Here is a 26,035-nt window from a genome sequence, read left to right on the forward strand (position 1 = left end):
TTCCGTTTTCCAGCGTTTCAGGTCAGCTAGTTTCACCTGAGCAAAAATGAATGAATAAGAGTTTTGGAAAAAAAAACATATTTAAGCAAGTGTACTCATTCTTAGCCTAAATTGGACATTTTCAAGCATCAAAATGTCTAAATATTCAAACTAAATCCAGTAAAATACAAATACAAAGCAGAAGCAGCATTGTAATTGAGAATGTAGTATTCTACATTGGCCACTAGGTGTCGGTGTTGGGTGATGATAATAATTCCATATCTGGGTGTGACCACAGAGGAGCCAGTAGATGAGAGGAGGCCCACGTTTGTCGTCCCGTCCGTTCCCTCCAGCTCCAAGATGGTGCTCCATGGCCAGGTGCTGGAGATGGAGTGCATCGCAGAAGGACTGTAAGGGAGCCTTCCTCCATAGAACACCTTCATCTTGGTCACTCCTCAGCTGCTTCTCCTCCAATCACCTGACATCCAGGCCCACTCCTGACATCTCCTGGGCCAAAGTGAGCGGCGAGCTCCCAGCCACGCGAGCGTCCTTCCTGCACTACCAGAAAACGCTGCGGGTGGTCAACGTGTCGGAAGCGGACGCGGGGGAATATCGCTGCACCGCCAGAAACCGGCACGGCACGGCGCACCACACCGTCCACGTCACCGTCAAAGGTGTGTCCTCCGTCTCCCTCACCCTCGCAAGGACGTTCATTCTTCTTCTTCTGTTTCCAGCCGCTCCATATTGGCTCAGCAGTGCTCCCGAGAACCTGGTCCTGGCGCCAGGAGAGAACGGCGTGCTGACATGCAGGGCCAGCGGTACACCCAAGCCCGACATCCAGTGGGCCATGAATGGCATCCCCGTAGAGAGTGAGTGAACGCTGATCGTGGGTATTTCATGGAGTTGACATCAGGCCAGGCTGGGTCTTCACCTTTTTCAAGGCATGTCGGACCCTCCTCGCTCACAAAGGGCCAGTAGAACCGCCTGACTGATGGACCAAATCAGCTTCTAGCAGTCCAATAGGAAGCTTTCATTCATACGTAGTCTGCTGCTATGCAATAACAGGTGCTGAATATTTCTCATCTTCAAGGTGCTTTACGACAAACAATTCCATATCACATATTTACCTTTTACACTATATTGACTTGACTTTATGTTGCTTTATCATTATGTATCGTCAAATATATCCAAAATAACGTCATATGAATTCATATTGTGTTACATGTCATTGATTTATTTTTTCTAACATTTTACACCCATTTTAATGACTAAAGGGAATTATTATATCATATTTTACAGTAAATACCATAATATATACTGTATGACTCTATAGAATACTGCTAATCATAGTCATCATTTTAAAAAATGGTTCAAGTCAACATAATTGAACTGAATTGAATTTAAAGTCATTTTATTTTATTCGTTTTTTTTCATATTTGATCTTATGTATCTTTACCTTGTGTTATGATTCTAGCCATATGAATCAGTAAATATGACATAAAATACAGTATGTATGAAATAGCATTCTTCAATGCACTACTACTAATTTTGCTTAATTGTGTCTTATTTCTTTATATAATATTTCATTATTTTGTTTTATGATTGTTATGTAATATATCATTTAAAAAATAACATGAATTCATACTGTAAATATTGTATTGCATGTGATATATTATTTTGTAAATATATTTTCTTACATTTTGGATTTTATTTGACAGTCAAATTGATTCTAAAGCACATGTTCTCTTATGTTTACGTGATAAAGTCTAAAATAAAAAAAACGTAAACAATGCTCATTGGTTCAAATATAATGTGGTGATCATTTACATATTTTTATGAAAGATGCGCGATATCTTTTTTCCACACCGATACCGATAACTTTCTGCTTGTCAAGGCTGATATGATACTGATAAATGATGACTTATTTGTGTAGTTAGTGCACACGTGGAGGTGAGAAGGACTGGAAGATGCATCATGTCAACATGAACACGTACTCTCGTTCGTCATTGAGCTCATAGAAATTCATAACAAAGTAAATGTCAACTATATTTCCATTTGTGAATCAATCAAAAGAGTAGAATTCATGAGAAGTTCCTCATGAAATAAAAAGTGTTGAAGTTGTAAAGGTGCCGTGGTCACATGACCTCTGAGCTCTGCATCCATGATCAGATTCCCCGAAGGACCCGAGCCGTAAAGTGGAGGACGATACCATCATCTTCAGTGACGTGCAGATGGGATCCAGCGCCGTGTACCAGTGTAACATCTCCAATGAACACGGGTACCTGCTGGCCAACGCCTTTGTCAACGTCCTATGTGAGTCCACAGCACAACACGACACCACACCTTGGTGCCGTTCTGCGTTTCATGTCGCAATAACGCCTCACTGACTCCAGCCGAGCCGCCCAGAGTGCTGACGCCGGCCAACACAGTCTACCAGGTCATCAAGAACCACCCGGCCCTGATGGACTGCACGTCCTTTGGCTCGCCTGTCCCCCGGATCACATGGTGACTTCCTCAGCTTCACCAACATTCTCGTCCTGGATAAAAGCTCCAACGAGCTTCGCTCTTTCTGTGCGTGCGTGTGCGTGCGTGTGTGTGCGTCAGGTTCAAGGACAGCCGTTTCGGGACCCTCGATGCTGAGACGCACAACGTGCACGACAACGGAACTTTAGAAATCCACGTCGCTCAGGCCAGAAATAGCGGGAAGTATACCTGCGTGGCCCAAAACTCCCTCGGCATTTACGAGAATCACGTCCACCTGGAGGTCAAAGGTGAGCAGCTACCTCTCATCATGAAACATTTTGTATATTGCTACTTCTTAAAGGCATAGTTTTTATTTTCATACCCCCCCCTCGCCCCCACATGGTCTCCTGAGTCCAGTTGTGGTTGCAAGTCGGTGATGAAGAACGAAGCCAAGTCATTGAAGTAAAGTTTGGCCTCCCAAAACAACGTTGTTGAAAAGAGTGATACATTTGCGTCACAAAAACGCCTCCTCAAAAAAGCAGACCTCACAAATGCCTCTGCATGTATTATATTATTATTATTATATTATTATATTATATTATATTATATTATATTATATTATATTATATTATATTATATTATATTATATTATATTATATTATATTATATTATTATATTTGCCTTCCGCCATCTCGCCTCTCCATTCTTGTGTATGTGATGAAGATGTTTACGTGTGTGTTCCCCCATGTGGGGGTGTGGATGTACTACACTGCTGGTGGGGGGGGTCATACGGCTTCATGTCCACACACCCCAAGTATCCCTTTAACACAACATAAACATAAATAGCGTAGCTCAACATATGGCGATAAATGCCTTTGGACGTCGATCACCTGTGGCTCGCACTAATGCAGTCTGCAGCGATTCCTGCGTGGCGTGTCGTGTCTCGGGTAGCATCCTGCGCCCACGTTCCTTCACGCTGCGCAGGCGTGCCAAAACAAGACAAACATGTCTGCCGTGTGGAACTTACCTGCCAGCACTTGCCATGAAAACTGTCTGGCGGGGGTGGAACGTTCATTTAGTACGCCACTTGAAGAACAAATACCTGCCGGAGGATGGCGAGTGTGATCGTAACGCAGCCGAAAGGAAGGACAACCCTCGCCCGTACGCACGCGGCAGTCAGAATGCTAACGCTAATAACCCGGAGAATAATTGAGCTGATGGGCTGAGATGAGCAGCGTTTGTCAGTTCAATCGCTGCTCTCTCACTTGGAGCCCACCTATGGGACACCTGGAGGTCCTGCTAGAGCTCCACCAGTGTACTCCATCTCACATCCAAAGTCTCCTGAAAGATGTTCTCTTGAAAAACCATGTCAAATATGTTTTTGTTGAAATGAAGGTGATTTTTTCATATCATGTCGTAGTAGCGGGGGTGCCGCCAGGAATTCTGGGCCCCGTGGAATCCACCCCTTTTTTCATTGCTCATTTTTATTAATAATTACTGGGGGTGTCATGAGATCACTGTGAACTCATCCAGTGAAGGTCATTTGGTCTATCATGGAGCCAGACAAAGGCCAGAAATTTTGCCAGATGATAATTGTGCTACGAATTAACGTCGACAGTTGATGTTATCGGCATATTTTACACCATTTTGTTCTTGAATTGTGTGGCATAATATAAGCCGGTGCGTCTGGTTCGTCCCTCAGTTCGCTATGAAGGGTTTTGTCTTTGTTTTAACGTTTGGTGTGAGGACCCTCGACTCTGCTGGTCCAGGACATTCGAGCCACCTGTGCGAAACAAGAGTACGGGGGGCCAAACAAACCGCATCCCTGACTCATCTCACCTGACTGACGTGCCAAAGTTCCTGCTGCTCAAGGAGCTGTTGCATCCAGCAAAACGTAGATGCAGGGGGGCACGGGGGTAGCAGACTCGTGCCTGGCTGGCACTTTTTCCCGAGGTGGTGCACTTGCCACATAATGAGGCTTGTTCTTGCCGCTTTGTTTCTCTGTGTGAGTAGGTGGTGATTATATGATTATATGATTATGTATACACTAAGGTGATATAAGAAATGCAGAATGTTTGTATTAGAGCTGATGAGATCGCGTACCTAATAAAGTGTCTGGTGATCACAGCGTATCATATCAAGTTCTAAGCTGACCCAACGCTGTCTTGTGCTCCCGTCAGAAGCGACTCGCATCCTGAAGCAGCCGGAGTACCGAGTGGTCCAGCGGGGCAGGTCGGTGGTGTTTGAGTGCAAAGTGAAGCATGACCCGTCGCTGGTGCCCACCATGACCTGGCTCAAAGACCATGGAGAGCTGCCCGACGATGAGAGGTCAGAGCTCGGCTGCTGCTTCACATGGAGGTTTTAGGTTTCACACGGTAGCAAACGCGCTCTCTTCCTGCCTAATGTGCTGTCAACACTCACACAGCATTCATTCATGCTAATTATTCACATTGTGTCTCCTTGTTGCTAGGCAGAATTCACTGGGAAAATAGCAGAGGAAGGACTCACTCAGTACCAAAGATGTGTTTATACATGGTTTACCTTTTTTGTGCCGGAGGCAAAAGGAGGTTATGACACATTTGCACACTAATATGTCACTTTTAGAGCAGTTGTAAGCCATAAAAACGGCCACAAGGTGGCAGAAGTGCATTTGATGAGAGCTCAGCATGTGAATTTGAATGGAAGAGTCACATGACAGCAAGGAGGAAGTGAGAGAGCATGGAGGAGTGTGGCGTGAAGAAGGTTACGCATTGTAGGGAAATTTTAACACGCGCGTGCACACGCGTAGTTCAGTTCCAAATGTGAAAGTTGTAAATAGTTGATGGTGCTATGTTTGTAAATAAATGGTAATTTTGATGTTTTTTTTGTAGATAGTTCAGCTGTCACAAAAGCTGGTTTTCACCCTGTTTTAGTTGGGAACTGAAATGTTCCTGAAACTTCCCTATGTTCTCCTGCTGATTACTAAAGAACGGGAAAAGGTAGACACTAACTTTCTTTTTCTGCTGAAAGAGGGAGTCTCATCTTTCCTTTGATAGGTTCCGTGTGTGTAATACCGTACAACACAAGATGATGTGTGCCTTGAAAGATCAGTCCAAATGGTCTAAAAATGGTCTAAAAAACACAGCGCCACCTTGTTATGTACGCATCATAGAAATGCACAGACATTTCTTTCCACCTTAAAGCAAACACACCTGTTTTTTTCCTTGGTTTTGTCTTAAAGCAGATTCATCGTCGACTCCGACAGCCTCACCATTACCGGCGTGACGGAGGGCGACGCTGGCGTGTACACATGCATCATGAACACAACTCTGGATCACGACTCCGCCAGTGCCGAGCTCACTGTTGTTGGTACGCTTGCGCCCTGCACTCCGTTGCGCTCACTCCTGGTTTTTCACGTTATTTCATAGTTTGGTTGGTCCTGCAACCGATAGTCGGGTGGGATATACAGTATCTCTGAATACTGTACACATATACAGTACTGTATATATACATACATGGAACAAGTTGAAGTGGGGTGGTGGTTGGGTTTTTGGCGACACCTCGTGGTCACAGTAGTGCATTGAGTTGTGCTTGTGACGCAGTTAGGCACACACATTGAATGATACAGAGCATACCAGACACTTTTTCTCATGGAATACTTCCTAATGTGTCTGTAAGTAATGTGCAACTATAATGATTTGACAATTGTGCTATTTTGGACTGTGGTGTTGTTTCATCAGGACGCTAGTCATGTCGTAGCTGCTGTCAGCCACTCGCCAACTCTATCAGGGCTGTGGCTGTTTTTTTTTTATGTCTGCGGCATATTCTGAAAATATAATTTAACAAGAAAGTTACAAATAAACAACAAAAACAGTAAAAACTGACAAAGTTGCAGTAATTTCAGAAGAAAATTAAGAGAAAATTGAAAATATTAAGAGAAAAAGTTGTACTCTAAGCACAAAAAGTAATTTTACAAGAATAAGCTTGTAATATTATGAGGAAACATTATTATTATTACATTATTACCATTTTAGTGGTATAAAGCTGAAATATTCAAGAAAAAAGACAATTATTGTTTAAAGTGGTCATGTTATGAGAAACAAACAAAACAAACTAAAGTTGTCATTTTAAAATTATTTTTAGAATGACTTCAATTATGAAAACAAAGTGGGCGGGGGACAGTCACAATAGGCTGGCTGCTACAATGGGGGCGGAGCGGATAGTATCGGGATATGAGAAGAGAGTAGATATGAATACAATGCTTCATGCTGAGATGAAGTTGTTAGCATATCTACATGTGTTGCTTTACTAAACGCAGTCTCATCCTTTCATCATTCATTCTAAATACACACGTGTGACTTTTACTCTAGTTCCATTCATTAGTGAATACAAAAATGAAGTTTTTTTCCACAGGGATACATCCAGGCGTCCCGTCACGTCTTCTTCCACAACATTCTGACATTTATTGAACAGCTACGTTTTCATTGTATTCACACACTTCCAAAATGAGACAAATTTCAGCTTGTGCAGATGTACTTTGTAAACACTGCCCCCTCCCTCTTCTCCTGTACATTAGGAGCGGCGCCATGACACTCCTCTGGTGATAGCTCCCTCATATGTAGCAGTAAATGAGACCTGAAAATACACTACTGGAATATATATGCATATAAAGTCTATGTACTGTATGTATACAGTGTAAGATCGATAAGTCATATACTGTATATGTACTTGTATATACTGTATAGTGTATGTATACAACATACTGTAGATTTGACATGGATATGGTGTATGTAGACACAGTATACCATCATATACTGTATATGTATATGAAGTAGAGGCTCTCATGCCTTTGAAGGTCAGCGTTGCCATTTGATTGACATGTACTTCTGGTTGTTGTAATATGGCTGACTCACAACTGAATTATGACTTTCACCCCTGCCCGCCAACCTGGCAGAGGTCACCCCCACGCTGTCTGTTGTCAACGGTAAAAGCCGAAGCGCGCACATCATCTCTTCAGTGTGCCGCTTTCATCTGTGACGTGAAGCATGCTGCGTCCTGACGATGCCCTCTGATGCACTCTCAAATTCAGTTGTTTTTTGTGTATTGTTGTGTGTGAAGTGCAGCCAAGTAGAGAAGTGAAGGCTGTTGGAGGATTGGATGAAGCAGCCACTGGAGAAAATGCCACATGTTCTCATGGCTGGTTTATTCCAAGCATGCATGCAACATTAGCACTTCAAGCATCAGTTGTGTGATTTCCTGCCGAGTACGAGTCTGTTCATATGCACGAGGTACTGCATGAAGTCTAATAGTACACGCAAGTATTTGTGCGTCTTCTGTGGTATCTTCTCATTGCACGTGCACCGTACATGTGACATCACCGTGTTTTTGCCGTCCATCTTGGCGCTGACGCCTGCGCTCTATCTCCATCAGAGCGACCCGAACCTCCGACTGACCTCGAGCTGACCGACCAGAAAAAGAGGAGCGTTCAACTCACGTGGATTCCCGGGGATGAGCATAACAGTCCTGTTCAAAGTATGTATTGGGAAGATACAGTATGTGTGAATGAAGATGGGAGCATTTCTGAATGATCTGACCCACAGGAGCTGCCTTAGCTGATGTTTGCATGGAGGCGTGGACCTCCAGGATGTTGTTTTTTACCCCACTAATGAGTTGACCCAAGATACGAGCACAAGTGCCCACATGACACACCTTCCCAACACACAGCATAACGGCACAGTCCAGTCTTTCTTTTCATCAGACTAGGCTGCTTGTTACGTGCGCTGTATCGCTCCATGTGGCCAAACAAAGCACCCCATATAGGTGTCGTTGACCCACTAACCGTGCATTTTTTATTGAGTATGGCTGTGAAATAACCCGCCATGGGGCCAAAGAAAGTAGCGAGTGTCAATGGTGAGAAACACGATTGAATTCAATCCCACCCGGATGTACCGGAAGCCCACTTGCATCCATTCCTCATTCCTGATCAAATTCGACATCTTTTGCATCTATTTCTTCTTCTACTTCTTCTCATTATTCCCCCTCAAACCAATCCCACGTCAAAATGTTCCGCTCATTCAGGGCGCGTTGGCTACCTCTCAGGATTTTTGTGAAAATGCACACATTTACTGTAATTTCCTATTTACTGTTGTACATTTTTCCGTTGAAAATGAATGACAAATTATTTGGCTCCCTCTACAGGTGGAGGATCATCTTGCATTTTCCATGACTAACGTTCCACTCGTTCTCCAGGGTGAATAGGCTGACGAGGTAGCTTGGTTGCTGGTTGCTGGTTCTGTCCTCAGTCCTGGTGTGATGGTTCCACATGTTTATACATTTCAACAATCATTCTCTGAAGGTAGCTTTCTTCTGTGGGCCACGCTGATCCTAGAGAAAGAGAGTCCTCTCTTGTTAGGCAGACCAAGTCGAGGTGAAGTCCAATCCTTGAAGCAGTCCACAGCGTTGCAGAGAGCCACCCAACGCGAGCGAACCAGCCTGGATTGCTGCAATCGGTCCTCTTGTATGTAGTTCAGTCTCACAAGGGGAGGGTCTCACAATCCTGCCAGATCACGTTGAACCTTTTCAACTCACATCAGGTTTTCAGCTCACGTGACGGGTTGCGTCAGTTAAGCTCAGTGGGCCACAAAGCCTCTCATCTATAGTCCAGTCCTCCAGGCATGTGATGGATATCGTATATGAATATTACATTTGTTTCTCCGTAGAGTTTGTGATCCAGTTCGAGGACACCCTCCATCACCACCGAGGTCACTGGCACAATCTGACGGAGGTGTCAGGAAGCAAGACCACAGCCCACCTCAAGCTGTCTCCTTACGTCCACTACACCTTCAGAGTCTTAGCCGTCAATTCCATGGGGGTCAGCCGGCCCAGTCTGCCCTCCAAGACGTACAAGACGGAGGCTGCAGGTAGGAGTGTGGAGGATCTTTGACGCGGTGCCAGCAGGGACTTTGGTGTGATGTTTGTCTTCTTAAAGCTCCAGATGAGAATCCAGCAGATGTGCATGGATTTGGAACAGAACATGACAATCTTGTCATCTCATGGAAGGTACGTTTCGGCGGTACTTTTATTTTACGTTTGGAGCTTTTTGGTGATACTCCATATTCTCCAGCCTCTGTCAGGCCTGCAGGCCAACGGACCAGGACTGCACTATCGAGTCATGTGGAGGCAGAAGCTGCTGGACAGCGAGTGGACCGCTGTGACCGTAGCAAACAACTCCAAGTTTGTGGTGTCTGGAACACCTACGTTCGCTCCGTACGAGATCAAAGTTCAAGCGGTGAATGACTACGGCGCGGCACCTGAGCCTGCCGTTGCTCACGGCTACTCTGGTGAAGATCGTAAGTTCAACGCCACGACTTCTCTCGCCTGTTTGTTTGTTTCTTCACTTACTGGACTCTCCTGTTCCCCTGTGACAGTACCCGTTGCTGCTCCAGACTCGGTGCGGGCATATGTGTTGAACAGCACCCTGGCAGAGGTCCACTGGGAGCCTGTGCCTCCCAAACTGATACGTGGATACCTGAAAGGATATCAGGTAGTCCACTATCACCCGTCCCGTACTGGCCAGCACCAGTCTGCACCACTAACGGGTACTTGGCACAGGTGTACTACTGGAGAGAGCGCAGCCTCCACAAACATAACGGCCATCACACGGAGAAGCAGATCCTGACCTTCAGCAGGAACCACAGCCACGCCAAGCTGCCTGGCCTGCACCCGTTTAGCCTCTACTCCTTCAACGTCAGGGTCTACAACGGCAAGGGGGAGGGGCCCCCGAGTGCCACCCAGCAGTTTGAGACGCCAGAAGGAGGTAAGGCGAGGCAGGATTTCCTCAAATCAGGGTGTCCGCTCCGATGGACGCCGTACCCCAGTTAATGCCTGGCTGTGTCCATCGCTCACACAATTCATCTCTAGAACCCTCTTTGTCACCTCAGGAATAAGTAGTAGCTGTTTTTTGTCAAAACAATACAAATAATAATAAACAAGTTAGATGCCTGCTCGTCACTGCACTTGACAACATCAACCCGCCCCCGCCACGAGAAGATGAAACACAGTAATCCCTCATTTATGCGGGTTCATTGCTTCCACACCCGGCCATGATAAGTGAATTTCTGCTAAGTAGAATTCCTTATTGCATAGTTAGAAACAGAAAACCTGTTTACCGCCTTCTAAATCCACTTTTTAACATTATCAGAGCCCTCTAGACATGACATAACACCCTTATAATCACCTTTAAACTTGTATTACTGAGTTGGGGTGGACAGGAAGTGACGTCAGGGGTTCAGAGCAACAGTAGCCTTATTGTGCCTGCAATAAAAGCCTGTTGTGGTGATCAAGGCTGGTGCTTGTGTGTCAGTAACATGACTGGCACCTAGGGGCCAGTGTACAATGCTACATATTATCACAGCCTGTTTGAATGTGCCTTCTGAATGCCTTATATTTGTATTTTACTTCATTGAGACATTTTTATGCTTGACAATGCTTCATTTAGGTGATAAAATCAGTACGTTTTTGGACTATATTCAACAACAAATCAGCATGATTTGTTCATTCATACGTTTTGGAAAAAGGGTGATTGTGTGTTGCTGCGCAATTCAAAGAGCAAAGTGGCGAGGGATTACTGTATTCCAGAAAGGATTAGGATTACATTTGGTGTTTATCTTTATGTTAGGGCTCCATTGTGTTACTTTACATTTGTGTAACTCCTCCACGTCTGAAGCGTGGCACACAAAAGGGTGAAAACGTGTCAACCATGCACTCCTACTGTGTTGCCTGTGCTATAATGATTAGACACCACATGGTGGCGCTGTTATTAACTCGGCCAATACCAAAGATGTATTTATATCTTGACCTTTTTCTGCACGAGAGGCAAACAGAGGTGATGATGCAAATGCACGATAACGGAGGTCAGGTTTCTTGCAGTTGTAAGCCATAAAAACGGCCACAAGGTGGCAGAAGTGCATTTGATAAGAGCTCTGCATGTGTTAACACCTTGGCTGCGAGGAGGAAGTGAGAGAGCGTGGAGGAGTGGAACCTTCAGAAGGTTACGCATTGTAGGGACATTGTAACACATGCACGCACATGCACGCACGTGCACACACACAGATTAGTTCCAAATGTGAAAACTGTAAGTAGTTGACGGTGCTGTATTTGTAAATACATGTAAAACAACCCCCCCTTTTTGGTGTGGTTTATGTTGGTGTAGTTGTTTAGATATTGCAGCAGTCATAAAAGCACAAAATATTTGTAATATTTGAAATGTATCCTTTCACAAAAAGCTGATTTTCTCCCTGTTTTAGTTGGGAACTGATATTTTCCTGAAACATATGTTCTACTTCTGATTACTAAAGAACGCAAAAAGGTAGAAACAAACTATTTTTTTCTGTTGAGAGACAGGACTCAAGTCTTTCTTCCAGTGGGTTCCATGTTTCTTCAGCCGTCCAACACAATATTCAGTGTGTCTAAAATGGCCACCCTACTGGAGGGCTTGTCTTTTGAAAAATGGCTGGGATTGAATGAGTTAAACAGCCCCGCACAGAGTGGATGGATTTGAAATTTCTCCCACAGCTCTCTGACTGACTGACCCTGAGTCATTGATCACTTGTCTCATCAATATAAAAGTTTTGTTGTTTGAGCTGAATGTGAAATTGACTGACATGTGATATGTGCAGCATAACCCTTGTCAACATTCATCCATGTCAGCTACGCATGACACTCACTGCCGTGCATCCTTTGACTGCAGTTCCTGGAGCTCCTTCCTCCCTGACTGTCACCAACGCCAACGTGGACTCCCTGAGCCTGGACTGGAAGCCTCCTCGTGAGCGCAATGGAGTCCTGATGGGCTACACCCTCAAATACCAGCCAGGTGAGGGTGAGGAGTCTGGATGTAGTCTCATGTCTTGGACTGTCACAAAAGTCATCTTGTCCTTCTTGAAGACCACAAAGCAAACCAGACTGCAAGGGACGCCAGCCCTCCCCATTTCACAGGAAATCAGTACGACGTCTGACATAGCCTTCATGGGGAGTGTGAAGGATGTAAGGACTGTACTGTCAGGAAGTGCGCTGGTTTATGTCACCTGGACCTCCCGGGAAATCGGGAGGGTTGGCATCCTTGAGGCTGAATCATCAGCGCCTCTTGTGGTTGCATCTGAGTAGTGCACTCCTAGTAAATGATAGAGGATGAATAAATCATTCATTGAGGCTAAGTACGCCAATTAACACATCACCTTTTTGTCATTCCCGCTTCCTGTACCTGAACCCCCCCCCCCGCTTCATTTCCAAATTTCCATTATCCATCCATTCCCCCCTCCTCTATTCAACTTATACCTCATTCCCTCTCAACTTGCACCCACCCGCCATCCCTAGTCAATAGCTCCAATGAGCTGGGTCCAGAGGAGGAGCTGGCCCTGGCCGCCAATGACACCTCGGTCACTTTGCTCAACCTCAAGTCCAGCACGCGCTACAAGTTTTACTTGAATGCCAAAACGCACATAGGGGCGGGCCCGGCCGTTACACAGGAAGCGGTCACCGTCACGGATGAAGGTAAGGAAGAAACAACATCACATCCAGGATGAGAATGTTTGCGTTATCTCTGTTTTATCGCAAGGCTTTCATTTCAAGACAAGCCGTGATGCTCATTTGAAGGGTCAAACTGCACTCACATAGAGCACCGCCTCCCTTGTCCCACACACAACTGCTAAACGGTTTTCCACCTCCAAGGCCCTCAAAGCTCTTTGGCGCTGTTAGCACATTTACCTCCTGATGACGCTGCACCGTTCAGTATCTTGCCCAAGAACACTTCCATACGAAGTGGGAGATGACCACTCCACCACCTGAGCCATGCCACCCCAAATATTACAAAAATAATGCCCAGACGGCAGCCCCCCAGGCATGACCTCACCCGCAGCAGACTGCCCCAACGCTGCTCAGTTTCATGAAACGCTATGGAAGGTGGGCGTGTCACAAGATGAACACGTGACAAGACTTGGTGCTCAGCATTAAAATACCTCGTGGGTGCTAGGCCTGGATGATAAGAAACACATGAATGATTGAATGAATGAATGAATCACACAATTTGTCTCCATGTGCATGCATGTCTGGCAGGAAGACGGTTCGCTCTGTGCATTGCTTTTCTTTGTTCCATAGAACAACGGCATGAACGGAGTGAGCCCTTTTGTCAGTCATGCAGTCTCTTTGTCTGGGTGGGGAGGGCGGGGCCGCTAGCATAAACACACAGAGTGCAGAAAAGTGTAACGTAGTAGAAATGAAATGAGTAGATTGCAATATACTGTCATATACAGTATTGTTTTTAGTTTTTTTGTTGTAGTATTTTTTACATTATTATTTTCAGACATGTAGCGAAGCCTTTCCAGAGCTTGCAAAGTGACGGAGTGGTGGACACGTATGACTTGTTTGCAGACTAGGCATCTTTAAAGCAGCAGGACCGTGCGTGCGTGTGAATTTGTGTTTGCAAGCATGCGTCTCATCTCACGGTCCCGCCTCCGCCTCCTCTCCAAGCGCTCGCGACCGATGTGGAAGACGACGTGGGCACGGGCCAGAGTGGTATCGCTGGCGACGCATGCGCTCCACCTCCCCTTGCAAAGATAAAGGCAGACCCCGGCATGGCAAGGCTGCGTTTGCCCCCTCGCTATCATGCCCGCTCATCGTCTTTTTGTGTCCTTGCGTTGCCTTCACTTGTCCTCCTGCCGTTTGCAGGAATTGGCCGCCCCTCCCCCACCTTGGCGCATCACGTCTGCTTCCCTGATGGACGAATGCAAAGAAAAGCCATGCGGCTGCCCGTCCACTTCATGCTTGTCTTCTCTTTTGTGTCATTCAGCCCCGGCGGCGAGTCCTTTCGGGAGCGTTAATTCCTCCGTGGGCGAGGACGGGGCCCTGATCACTTGGGAGTACCGGGGCCCGGAGAAAAGCATTTCTTTAGAGTACATAGCGGACAACAGTAAGCAACGTCACCATTATTCCTCACGTAGCATCCACCTGAGCTGATGACATTGATGGCTTCTTGTCTTGCCGCAGCTTCACAGCATGTCCATGATTTGGATGCTTATTGATTCTGACTGGAGGTGGGTAGGAAACACCCATCTTGTTGCTCTGTGGCCCCTCCCACCCCGCCATCAAGCCACAACATTAGGTACACCTGTGCAATCTGGAAGAGCTAAAAACACCCAAAAATTCAGCCTTGGCAAGAATAATGTGAATGAAATGTAATGCAGGGATCCCACTGACAGCATCTTGCTAAGTGATGATCTTACGCAGCACCACCATTGATCTACAAGTCATATATCTACGGTATACAGTGGCCTCTGGCACAGTCTAAAAATAGCATTCAACAAGAAAAATCAATCATAAAAAACAAAAGCAAAAATGGAAAAATCAGCAGTAATTTTATGAGAATAAAGTCAAAAAATTAAGACAACAAATTAGTCATCAAATAAAGTATTAAGGAACTTTTTTTTTAGGTTGTAATATTTTTGATAAACAACTAAAACCGCATTTTTTGGAAAATTAGGTTGTGTCAAAAGTTATGAGAATAAAATCAAACTATTCTGGGAATAAAGTCATAATTACCAGAAGAAGATTTACAAGAAGGAAGTTCAAACAGTTGGAAGATTAAAAATAAAACAACAACAGAAATGGAAAAAAAAACAGCTCGATTTTTTGGTCTTCACACTATTTTTGACTTTTTGTATTTTTTATTTTTCCAACATTATTACTTCCCCAAGGGCTGGATACTGAAGAATAGAAAGAGGATGCAAGGCCCCACTTTGATGCATTTTGAAACATTTTATTGGAAGAAAAAAAATGGGTTTTTGTACAAAAAAAGTTTTTTGTTTTGGTGAAAATGGAATATTCTTTATTTGTGAAAATCTCTTGTACTTTTCCCCTGTATATTTTTTGTAAAAGTATATTTCGGGACAAGGCTTTGTGTTTTAATGAGTTTTTGTCTTTTTTTAAATGATTATTACGTTTGTAATAATATCATACATACTATCATCTGGGGCGTCCAGTCTTTGTCTGTGGAGGGCCAGATCCGGAAAAATCTAAAAATGCAGGGGCCCACTTTCATATATATTTTGAAATATTTTACTTAAAAAAAACAAAAAGGAAAAATTGTTCCAATTGTTTAGTTTGAGTATATTCTTTGTACAAAAGGACAAAGCTTTGTGTTTTTATCAGTTACTGATCACAGCTTCTCAGCTCTTTGTCTTCATATTCTTAGGGTTAGGGTTAGGGTTAGGGTTCTTTTTGCTGTGTTTTTCAAATTTTGTGTAGTTTTTTTTAGGAAGGTGTTATTGTTCTGTTGTGGTGAGTGTTATTTTGCACGAGCAGTGTTTGTGAAGTGCGTGCGGTGGCTTGGCAGTCCAACGAGAGTGTTCAAGATGAGATTGTGCAGGCGTACCTAATGAAGTGGCTGCGGGGCGTACGGTATACCGCATGAGCATGGAGACGGATGATTCAAGATGCCATCATGTCATGATGAAGCTCCAGGACAGACAGGATGCGGTGTCCCAGCCATGTGTTGTGTTGAATGGGTGGTCCCTCCCGCAGGTGAAGACCAGGTGTGGCAGAAAGAGGCGGTGAACGCCTCTCACAGCTTTGTGCTGAGGGGCCTCAAGGAGGGTGTCTCCTATAGGGTGCGCTTGGTGGCCAAAGGTGCGGCCGACCGAGAGCCCCGCCGCTCTGAGGAGCTCACGGTGACGGTGCCAGGTGAGGCTCGCTCTGCTGGGCCCTTGGAGCTTTGCACGTTGCGTTAGGCTGCCTTCACACTCCCGCTTTGCTGCGTTCAAAAAGAAAAAACCCAACAAACTCTGTGGTCCGCTTCACTTTGCGTTCATACGGCTGACTTTGTCATGTGACCAAAGAGGTGTTCCGTTCCAGACCAGACCCTGACCCTTATTTTAATATTTACCAGCCGGGGGTGTCCTAACTTTGTCCTGCAGTGAGGGCCACAGATGAAAGGACACGAACGACGTCTCTTCTACAAGCTGGATTTCATCTCAGCTTAGTCATGGAGCCCAAAAAGTCACATCAGCTTCACTCTTTCTGTCACGAGTCGGTCGCGGCTGTCGAGTGTTTGACCCCCAGTATGCAAAGATAAAGAACCTTTAATGCTGCAGATAATCAAAAGCACGAGAACAAAAGGCGACAGAGTGGAGGCTCTGTGGACAAAAACAATTTAGGTCAGTCCAAGGTCGGCACAACAAGTATGGAGAGTGCGTAGGTAGCAGCACCGGTGAGAGTGCGACGAGCAACAGCAACAGTGAACCAGCGCCTTTTCACCGCCACAAATGTTCATTGACTGCAGCTGCACGGCCACCAGGCCCTGGAGAAGGCACAGCCCGCCAAAATAAGAGCACAGGACAGGAGACAGAGTGTGACACTTTCATCTTTTTTCACTTTATTTTGGTTTAATTTTCCAAATATTTCAACTTTCTACTTCAATCGAGTGCTGGTAGCCTAGGCCTTAAATACAGTAAGAGTGGGCGGAATTGGTGTGCCAGTGCCCTCCTCCTATTGGTTCCTTACCCTAAGACTGGGAGGAGTTGTGGTCTAACCCTCTCCTTCCATTCACACCTCCGATCAAAGGGAAGTGTCGCTCCCTGAATTGGGTATGAACGACTCTGATATTGGCTCGTTAGCATCTATTGTTCTGGCTCGGCCCTGGCTCCACCTCATTTGCAAGACTAAGAGCTGTGGGTTTTGGTCTCAGTAACCTGCTGAACACAGGGTCCAAATTAAACCTCAAACCACCATTCCGATTCAATGATGGGTTCTGTTGTTTGACAAAAATAGCTTCCTTTACTCCTCTTTCAAACCATCTGTTTTCTTTGGCCAAAATCTTTACCTCGCTGTCCTCAAAAGAGTGATTGGTAGCTTTAAGGTGTAGATGTACTGCTGATTGAGGACCACTAGCATTGTCCCTGCGATGTTGATAAAGCCTTTTTTGGAGCATTTGCTTAGTTTCCCCAATGTAGTGCTCTTTGCATTCCTCATCTTTACAGTGGATGGAATAGACCACATTGCTTTGTTTCTGGTTTGGAGCCTTGTCTTTAGGATGCACTAGTTTTTGTCTCAGGGTATTTACTGGTTTGAAATAGGTAGGAATTTTGTGTTGCCATAAGATCCTCTGGAGTTCCTCTCCTTTTTGCTTCTGTGGGCTTTTGGGTTTCTTTCCCTACTCTCTTCTTTTGACATTTGTTAAAAGCCCACCGCGGGTACCCACACTTCGCCCACTCTTACTGTATTTAAGGCCTAAGCTACCAGCACTTATTAGTTCGCTGACGAAGCTCTTCGGATGAAGAGCGAAACGTCCGACACCTTCTTCACAGAAGTACAGATGACGTCTCAAGAAGCCTTTTCCTCGTTTAATATTTTGACTTTTTTCTTGTAAAATTCTTTATTTGGAATGTGCTGCGAGCTGATAGAAAAGTGCAAATGGCCCCTGGCCGCACCTTGGACATCCTGTGGTGACGTCTGCTCGTAAAGAGCGCTGTTACAGCCGCACACATTCTTCACGCTTTGTTTTGCCGCATGTCCGTGTAGCGCTCACATTCGGGTTGACTTGCGTCCTTCTACCAGCGGTGTTTGGTGCTTCAAGGGAGCGGACGAGCCGTACCAGCACACTTCCTTTTAGCCCAAGCCAAGGTGACGAGTGTGAACGCAGCCTGGTTGGAAGGCATGCCGGGTGGGCGTGGGTGCGATGGTCGTGGTCGCTCAGCGGGGCAGTCTAGAAGCGGTAGCGCTCACGTAGATGCGTACAACATGTACAGTGGATCCCGCACCTTCACCATTCACCACCCTGCACATCTGCGGATGTTTGGTCACTAATGTTTTATTCTTGGGGTTTTAGTAAAGTAATAAGATTTCCCCCTGTATCTGCCAGTCCTTGAACACACCATAGCTGAATATATGACAATCCAGCCTTGAAACTTGCAGCAAGGTGAGGTTCATGTGTGATGCTCAGTGTGGATTGTGGAGACGTGGCGAAGGGCTAAAGGCTGCACGGTGACTCCCACTGCCATCTTCTTCCATCATCAGTGGTCCAGTACGTTTCTGACTGGATGGAACAATGGTCCAATTGGGAGGAGAAGGTCAACATCAAACTAGCATTGTTTTGATGTGCGTATCAATTACGCGTGCATTTTCGCCATCCGCTGGTCGGCGTGGAACGTGACCCTCGTGAAGAGCGTGGATCTACTGTATTCATGTTCACGTGTCCCTACAGTGAATGTGTGTGTGTGTGTGTGTGTGTCGTGTCGCTTCTAACTCCTAAGTTAACCAATCGTGACGCAGCGCCGAGTACGGACTAAAGCAACACTTGCATTGAGGAACCTGCTAGAAGCAGCACAGATGCTCCTCATTCACATTCCACTCACACACCGTCTTCTTCTTCTCCCTCAGCCGTGGCCAGCAGACAGGTGGACATCGCCACGCAGGGTTGGTTCATTGGCCTTATGTGTGCCATCGCCCTCCTCATCCTCATCCTCCTCATCATCTGCTTCATCCAGAGGAACAAGGGAGGCAAATATCCAGGTAGAAGGAACTCTGCTAGACTATGATGACAAATAATCATCTCATTTTACGAGCAAACAGCTTCTTTTTTGAAACAAACGAGACAAAATAAAGCTGGAAAATAAGGTTGTGGAAAAATGTATGAAGTGAAATATGATGGAGATGAGTGACATTTCCATCATGTAAGAAGGGAGTTGAAAGAATGGGGAAGAAAAAGACACTTTTTCCCATTTTTCCTGTTGGTTTTTCTTTATATTCCAAATATTTCCATTTTTTTCTTCAAGAATCTTTGTACGTATTTGGGGGGAATATTTTCACTTCATTCACATACCTACCACAACCTAACCCAATTGTGTAAAAATCACAACTGTATTTTTTTGTAGTCAAATTTATTATGACATTTTAAAAAAAAAGATATTTTTTCTTTCCTATTTCGACCTCAGTGCTACTTTCAGAATGTGACTTTTCTTTCTTAATATTTTGACTTTATTCTCATGAAGTTGCGGCTGTTTTTTTCCCATTCCTGCTGTCCTTACTTTCGTCTTGTACATTTTTTCCTCTTAATATGTGGACTTTATTCTTGAAACATTACAACTTTTTCTCCAACCAAATGTTCCCAAACTTGGAACTTTATTCATTGTTTCATTTGTTTCTCATAAAATGACATCTTCAAAAAAATGAGCTCTTGTTTTTGGTCATATTTCAACTTCATGCCCCCCAACTTCATGTTGTGGTTGTGGGACGTTGTCTAACTTTGCGTGGTGTTTTCCGTGCAGTCAAAGAGAAGGAGGACGCTCACACAGATCCAGAGTTCCAGCCCATGAAGGATGAGGACTGTACCTTTGGGGAATACAGGTGAGAGTAAAAGCACTCCAGGGTCAGTAGCGACCTTGACCGCCACCCCAGAGCCCTTGTAGACCCATCAAGTCTTTCCTGGACACTCTGCCTGTCTTTTCACCAACTCCAAGTGACATCAACAAACGCTGAGCAACAACAACGGGAAGTAAAACACAGGATGTGTGCTTGTTCTGGGATTTGGGACGTCCTGGATGGCACACACCTGACTCTTTGATGGGACTTTTTCGTGTCAGAAGCGGCATTCTTTAGCTTCTCAGGACAAAAGTTGTTTCTTGACAAAAAGGCACAAACGCATTCCAAGAATTTGCTTGCAACACAAAAGTCACCCAACGCTCCTCCTCTTCCTCTAATAAGCTACTCAAGCCGGTCACATGCACTCGGGGGGGAACGTTACGCCATGATTGTCATTCAGGACGTACCTCAGCTCATTTTGGGTATGCTTAAAGGAAAAGTGCACTTTTTTGGGAATGTTACCCATCATCCACAATCCTTAAGTGAGACATGAACACACCATTTTTTCTTTTTCGTGCATTCTAAAGATATAAAAACAGGTAAAAAGAGGCAGCTAATGAATGCACGTAATGGGACACACCTATTCCACCTATGAAAACACCTCCAAAAAGCTCCAGCAAAGTTTAGTGGTTTTCTATCCATGCTGTGAGTGTGTAGTAAAGCTACATTCATCATAACGTGGAATACTTGGAGTATTTTGGGAACTTTGATTTCACATAGCAACATAGAAAGGAACGCTACACCTAGCATCAAAAACAACAACACAGCTCCAATATGTAGCATTACCTTTGGCTAGTGTGTGGTGAAGCTAGTCGCTAGCAGGCTAGTAGCTAGCCGCTGTGGTGTGGTGAGGTGTCACTACGCCAGTAAGGTAGTTCTTGGGTGTAACAATGTTAATGAGAATAATAATAACAACGTGCTTCATATGCAGCTCACATGATGCCAATTGTTGGAGATTTTTGGAGGTTTTCCCAGGTGTGTCCCATCATGTGTAATTAGCCACCTCTTTTTATCTGTTTTTATATCTTTAGAAGGCACGGAAAGGAGAAAGTCATGCGTGTTGATGTCTCATGTAAGGATTGTGGACGATGGACACACTTGCTTTAAGGAAAGAAAATGCTTTGATTTTGAAATGAAAAGTGCAAGCAGGTGATAATAAATACAAACCTTCAGTGAGAGATGAGATGAGATGAGATGAGATGAGATGAGATGAGATGCGTGTGATGCAGACGTGGAAGAGTTTGAAGCGTGTGAATGAGTCTTTTATTTGGACTAAAGTCAAGTTCCTTATTGGTTGACGTGTAGTAGTATTATTATAGTAGCCCCGCCCCCATCTCTCCTGACCAATGGCTGGTTATGACGCGCACCTGTGGGCCCCATCCCACCTCCTGTGTCCATCATAAATACGTGTAGCGTTACACGTAGCACTCACTATGCCGTTAGCATCCTGTGAAGCACATGACACATGTCCATATGGCTTGAGTGTTTTCTACGTGCGTTGTGGTTTTACTGTGTTAGCGTGCTGGGACTCCCAGCTAACGCTAACTCCTGCTTTTACTTTTCATATCCTTTGTCTTCCATCATGTGGGCCCACGTTCAGGAAACACACGCATACCCATGGTCATGTTTTCATTCCATGTCGTCATATGTTCATATCCCTGCCGTGAACATGAAGGAACCTCACGTGCACATGCTAACGTAATGAGGGAATGAGAAAGAAGTCATACTTTTATGAGAATGGAAGAATAATCAGTCCCGATAGTTCAAATATTATAACCAGGGGGTGTCACAACATCTAAACCTGACAAGATTTCTTCTTCAGAGTGGCCACGAGGCCTGGGATAATGATGAATGAATGAATGAATGAATGACGCAAGAAATGCAAATGAAGTGGTTTATTAACATGCGGCAGGAAGAGGGTCCACTCTGTGCATTGCTTTCAGCACATTTGTTCCATAGAACAAGGGCATGAAGGGAGTGAGCCCATCCCTCTGGGTGGGTGAGTGTAACATAGTTTTACTATTTCTTTCATTGTACTTTTCTTAAAAGTCATGTTAAAATCTCGACCTCGTGTATTGCTGCATCTCGTGACACCCCACCCCCCAGGCCCGATCAGGGTTGCCAGACGGGAAATGGCTTGAAATGATGGTATTGTTAGGGAAGTGTTGGTACCTTTCAAGGTAGACTTGTGTCGCTGTGGACCATCCAGTACAGTAAAATATGAGTCCACACTGTGGACAGTATTGCTGACAATGCACGTTTACCTTTCACGTCCTTGGGGAATGTTGCCCATCATCCACAATCCTGATGTGAGACATGAACACATGTCTTTCTCTTTTCTGTGCCTTCTAAACATATAAAAACAGATACAAAGAGGCAGCTAAGAATGCACGTGATAGGACGCACCTATTCCACCTCCAAAAAGCGCCAACAAGGTTCCATTTGCATCATGTGAGCTGCATATGAAGCACATTGTTATTATTATTCTCATTAACATTGTTACACCCAAGAACTACCTTGCTGGCGTAGTGACACCTCACCACACCACAGCGGCTAGCTACTAGTCTGCTAGCGACTAGCTTCACCACACATTAGCCAAAGGTAATGCTACATATTGGAGCTGTGTTGTTGTTTTTGATGCTAGGTGTAGCGTTCCTTTCTATGTTGCTATGTGAAATCAAAGTTCCCAAAATACTCCAAGTATTCCACGTTATGATGAATGTAGCTTTACTACACACTCACAGCATGGATAGAAAACCACTAAACCTTGTTGGACGGAACAGGTGTGTCCCGTTACGTGCATTCATTAGCAGCCCCTTTTTGCTCTTTTTAGTGCACATGAAAGATGTGTTGATGTCTCACGGACGGATTGTGGATGAAGGGCAACATTACCCCAAAAAGGTCACTTGAATAAAAAGCCCGGTCGGCACAAGGAGATGCTGCATTGTGGGATTTTTGAAAGGGGTGAAATGATCCTACAAATGTGATGATGATTGTACGTCTGGCAACGCTGCTCGTCACGCTCTGCTCTTCCATCGGGGTGAAGGCGGCGGTTTGGGTTATTTCCTCAATAGAAATGAGACGTTTTTAGGAGCCTGTCGCTAGGAATGTTTGGCGTGTGATCGGTCCAAGCCTTGGGAGAGGTAAGGCTGTGTAATATAATATTTACATGTGTGGGGGGGGTCACTGTGGAGAAAAAGCATCAAGGTGCTGGCTTTCAAAGCATGCTAGGCTATCATCCCGTTCAGCATGTGGTCATCAAGCTGTCTCAGTGTCCAGAACTTCACACACCTCACCCCTCCCTCAGCATGAACACAGGAAATAACCTCCCCTTGAGACGTAACCACTGTTCACCTGCAGGAAATAACCTCGTCTCCCCACTTGACACCCGCCCACAATTGCACCCCCAGTGGGGGCCTCGGAGTGCAGCATGAAAGGATGTGGGCAGTACTGTTATTTCCTGTACTTCCTGTACTGCATGTGGACATGAACACATGAAAAACATATTCTTCATATCAACTTCACTCTTTCATCCTTTTTTACGCAATTTCAATTTCACTTTCTTCTTAAATCATCTTTGTGCTTTTTTCCTCAGTATTATGACTTTATTCCCATCATACTTATTCCCATCATATTTATTCCCATCATATGTTATTCCCATCATATGTTATTCCCATCATACTTATTCCCATCATACTTATTCCCATCATATGTTATTCCCATCATACTTATTCCCATCATACTTATTCCCATCATATGTTATTCCCATCATACTTATTCCCATCATATGTTATTCCCATCATATTTATTCCCATCATATTTATTCCCATCATATGTTATTCCCATCATATGTTATTCCCATCATATGTTATTCCCATCATACTTATTCCCATCATATTTATTCCCATCATATGTTATTCCCATCATATGTTATTCCCATCATATTTATTCCCATCATATGTTATTCCCATCATATTTATTCCCATCATATGTTATTCCCATCATATGTTATTCCCATCATATTTATTCCCATCATATTTATTCCCATCATATGTTATTCCCATCATACTTATTCCCATCATATTTATTCCCATCATATGTTATTCCCATCATACTTATTCCCATCATATGTTATTCCCATCATATGTTATTCCCATCATACTTATTTCCATCATATTTATTCCCATCATATGTTATTCCCATCATATTTATTCCCATCATATGTTATTCCCATCATACTTATTCCCATCATATGTTATTCCCATCATATGTTATTCCCATCATACTTATTCCCATCATATTTATTCCCATCATATGTTATTCCCATCATATTTATTCCCATCATATGTTATTCCCATCATACTTATTCCCATCATATGTTATTCCCATCATACTTATTCCCATCATATTTATTCCCATCATATGTTATTCCCATCATATTTATTCCCATCATATGTTATTCCCATCATACTTATTCCCATCATATGTTATTCCCATCATATGTTATTCCCATCATATTTATTCCCATCATATGTATTCCCATCATATGTTATTCCCATCATACGTTATTCCCATCATATGTTATTCCCATCATACTTATTCTCATCATATGTTATTCCCATCATACTTATTCCCATCATATTTATTCCCATCATATGTTATTCCCATCATATTTATTCCCATCATATGTTATTCCCATCATACTTATTCCCATCATATGTTATTCCCATCATATGTTATTCCCATCATATGTTATTCCCATCATATTTATTCCCATCATATGTTATTCCCATCATATGTTATTCCCATCATATTTATTCCCATCATATTTATTCCCATCATATGTTATTCCCATCATACTTATTCCCATCATATTTATTCCCATCATATGTTATTCCCATCATACTTATTCCCATCATATGTTATTCCCATCATATGTTATTCCCATCATACTTATTTCCATCATATTTATTCCCATCATATGTTATTCCCATCATATGTTATTCCCATCATACTTATTCCCATCATATGTTATTCCCATCATATGTTATTCCCATCATATTTATTCCCATCATATGTTATTCCCATCATATGTTATTCCCATCATACGTTATTCCCATCATACTTATTCCCATCATATGTTATTCCCATCATATTTATTCCCATCATATGTTATTCCCATCATATGTTATTCCCATCATATGTATTCCCATCATATGTTATTCCCATCATACGTTATTCCCATCATACGTTATTCCCATCATACTTATTCCCATCATACGTTATTCCCATCATACTTATTCCCATCATATGTTATTCCCATCATATGTTATTCCCATCATACTTATTCCCATCATATTTATTCCCATCATATGTTATTCCCATCATATGTTATTCCCATCATACGTTATTCCCATCATACGTTATTCCCATCATACTTATTCCCATCATATGTTATTCCCATCATATGTTATTCCCATCATATTTATTCCCATCATATGTTATTCCCATCATATGTTATTCCCATCATATTTATTCCCATCATATGTATTCCCATCATATGTTATTCCCATCATACGTTATTCCCATCATACGTTATTCCCATCATACTTATTCCCATCATACGTTATTCCCATCATACTTATTCCCATCATATGTTATTCCCATCATATGTTATTCCCATCATATGTTATTCCCATCATATTTATTCCCATCATATGTATTCCCATCATATGTTATTCCCATCATACGTTATTCCCATCATACGTTATTCCCATCATACTTATTCCCATCATATGTTATTCCCATCATATGTTATTCCCATCATACTTATTTCCATCATATGTATTCCCATCATATGTTATTCCCATCATATGTTATTCCCATCATATTTATTCCCATCATATGTTATTCCCATCATATTTATTCCCATCATATGTATTCCCATCATATGTTATTCCCATCATACGTTATTCCCATCATACGTTATTCCCATCATACTTATTCCCATCATATGTTATTCCCATCATACGTTATTCCCATCATACGTTATTCCCATCATACTTATTCCCATCATATTTATTCCCATCATATGTATTCCCATCATATGTTATTCCCATCATACGTTATTCCCATCATACTTATTCCCATCATATGTTATTCCCATCATACTTATTCCCATCATATTTATTCCCATCATATGTTATTC

General features: G+C 43.6%; 1 protein-coding gene across 22 annotated transcripts in view; it reads left to right on the forward strand.

The window, feature by feature from the left end:
• Positions 1 to 26,035, forward strand: part of LOC129180975 (neuronal cell adhesion molecule-like) — a 110,365-nt gene that overhangs the window by 77,581 nt on the left and 6,749 nt on the right. For 9 of the 22 annotated variants that reach the window (XM_054775458.1, XM_054775463.1, XM_054775469.1 and 6 more), the window contains 21 exons: positions 278 to 389; positions 469 to 653; positions 714 to 848; positions 2,149 to 2,292; positions 2,373 to 2,484; positions 2,584 to 2,750; positions 4,623 to 4,770; positions 5,663 to 5,790; positions 7,376 to 7,405; positions 7,852 to 7,953; positions 9,141 to 9,341; positions 9,410 to 9,480; positions 9,545 to 9,770; positions 9,849 to 9,964; positions 10,033 to 10,237; positions 12,170 to 12,292; positions 12,793 to 12,969; positions 14,264 to 14,383; positions 15,994 to 16,152; positions 18,847 to 18,978; positions 19,734 to 19,812. In XM_054775458.1, the coding sequence (XP_054631433.1) occupies positions 278 to 389; positions 469 to 653; positions 714 to 848; positions 2,149 to 2,292; positions 2,373 to 2,484; positions 2,584 to 2,750; positions 4,623 to 4,770; positions 5,663 to 5,790; positions 7,376 to 7,405; positions 7,852 to 7,953; positions 9,141 to 9,341; positions 9,410 to 9,480; positions 9,545 to 9,770; positions 9,849 to 9,964; positions 10,033 to 10,237; positions 12,170 to 12,292; positions 12,793 to 12,969; positions 14,264 to 14,383; positions 15,994 to 16,152; positions 18,847 to 18,978; positions 19,734 to 19,812 (2,872 nt within the window). The remainder of the gene's footprint in view (positions 1 to 277; positions 390 to 468; positions 654 to 713; positions 849 to 2,148; positions 2,293 to 2,372; positions 2,485 to 2,583; positions 2,751 to 4,622; positions 4,771 to 5,662; positions 5,791 to 7,375; positions 7,406 to 7,851; positions 7,954 to 9,140; positions 9,342 to 9,409; positions 9,481 to 9,544; positions 9,771 to 9,848; positions 9,965 to 10,032; positions 10,238 to 12,169; positions 12,293 to 12,792; positions 12,970 to 14,263; positions 14,384 to 15,993; positions 16,153 to 18,846; positions 18,979 to 19,733; positions 19,813 to 26,035) is intronic. The other 13 variants (XM_054775459.1, XM_054775464.1, XM_054775461.1 and 10 more) reach the window with 11 other exon arrangements.

This window comes from Dunckerocampus dactyliophorus, chromosome 5 (assembly GCF_027744805.1).
Source record: "Dunckerocampus dactyliophorus isolate RoL2022-P2 chromosome 5, RoL_Ddac_1.1, whole genome shotgun sequence".
Lineage (NCBI taxonomy): Eukaryota > Metazoa > Chordata > Actinopteri > Syngnathiformes > Syngnathidae > Dunckerocampus > Dunckerocampus dactyliophorus.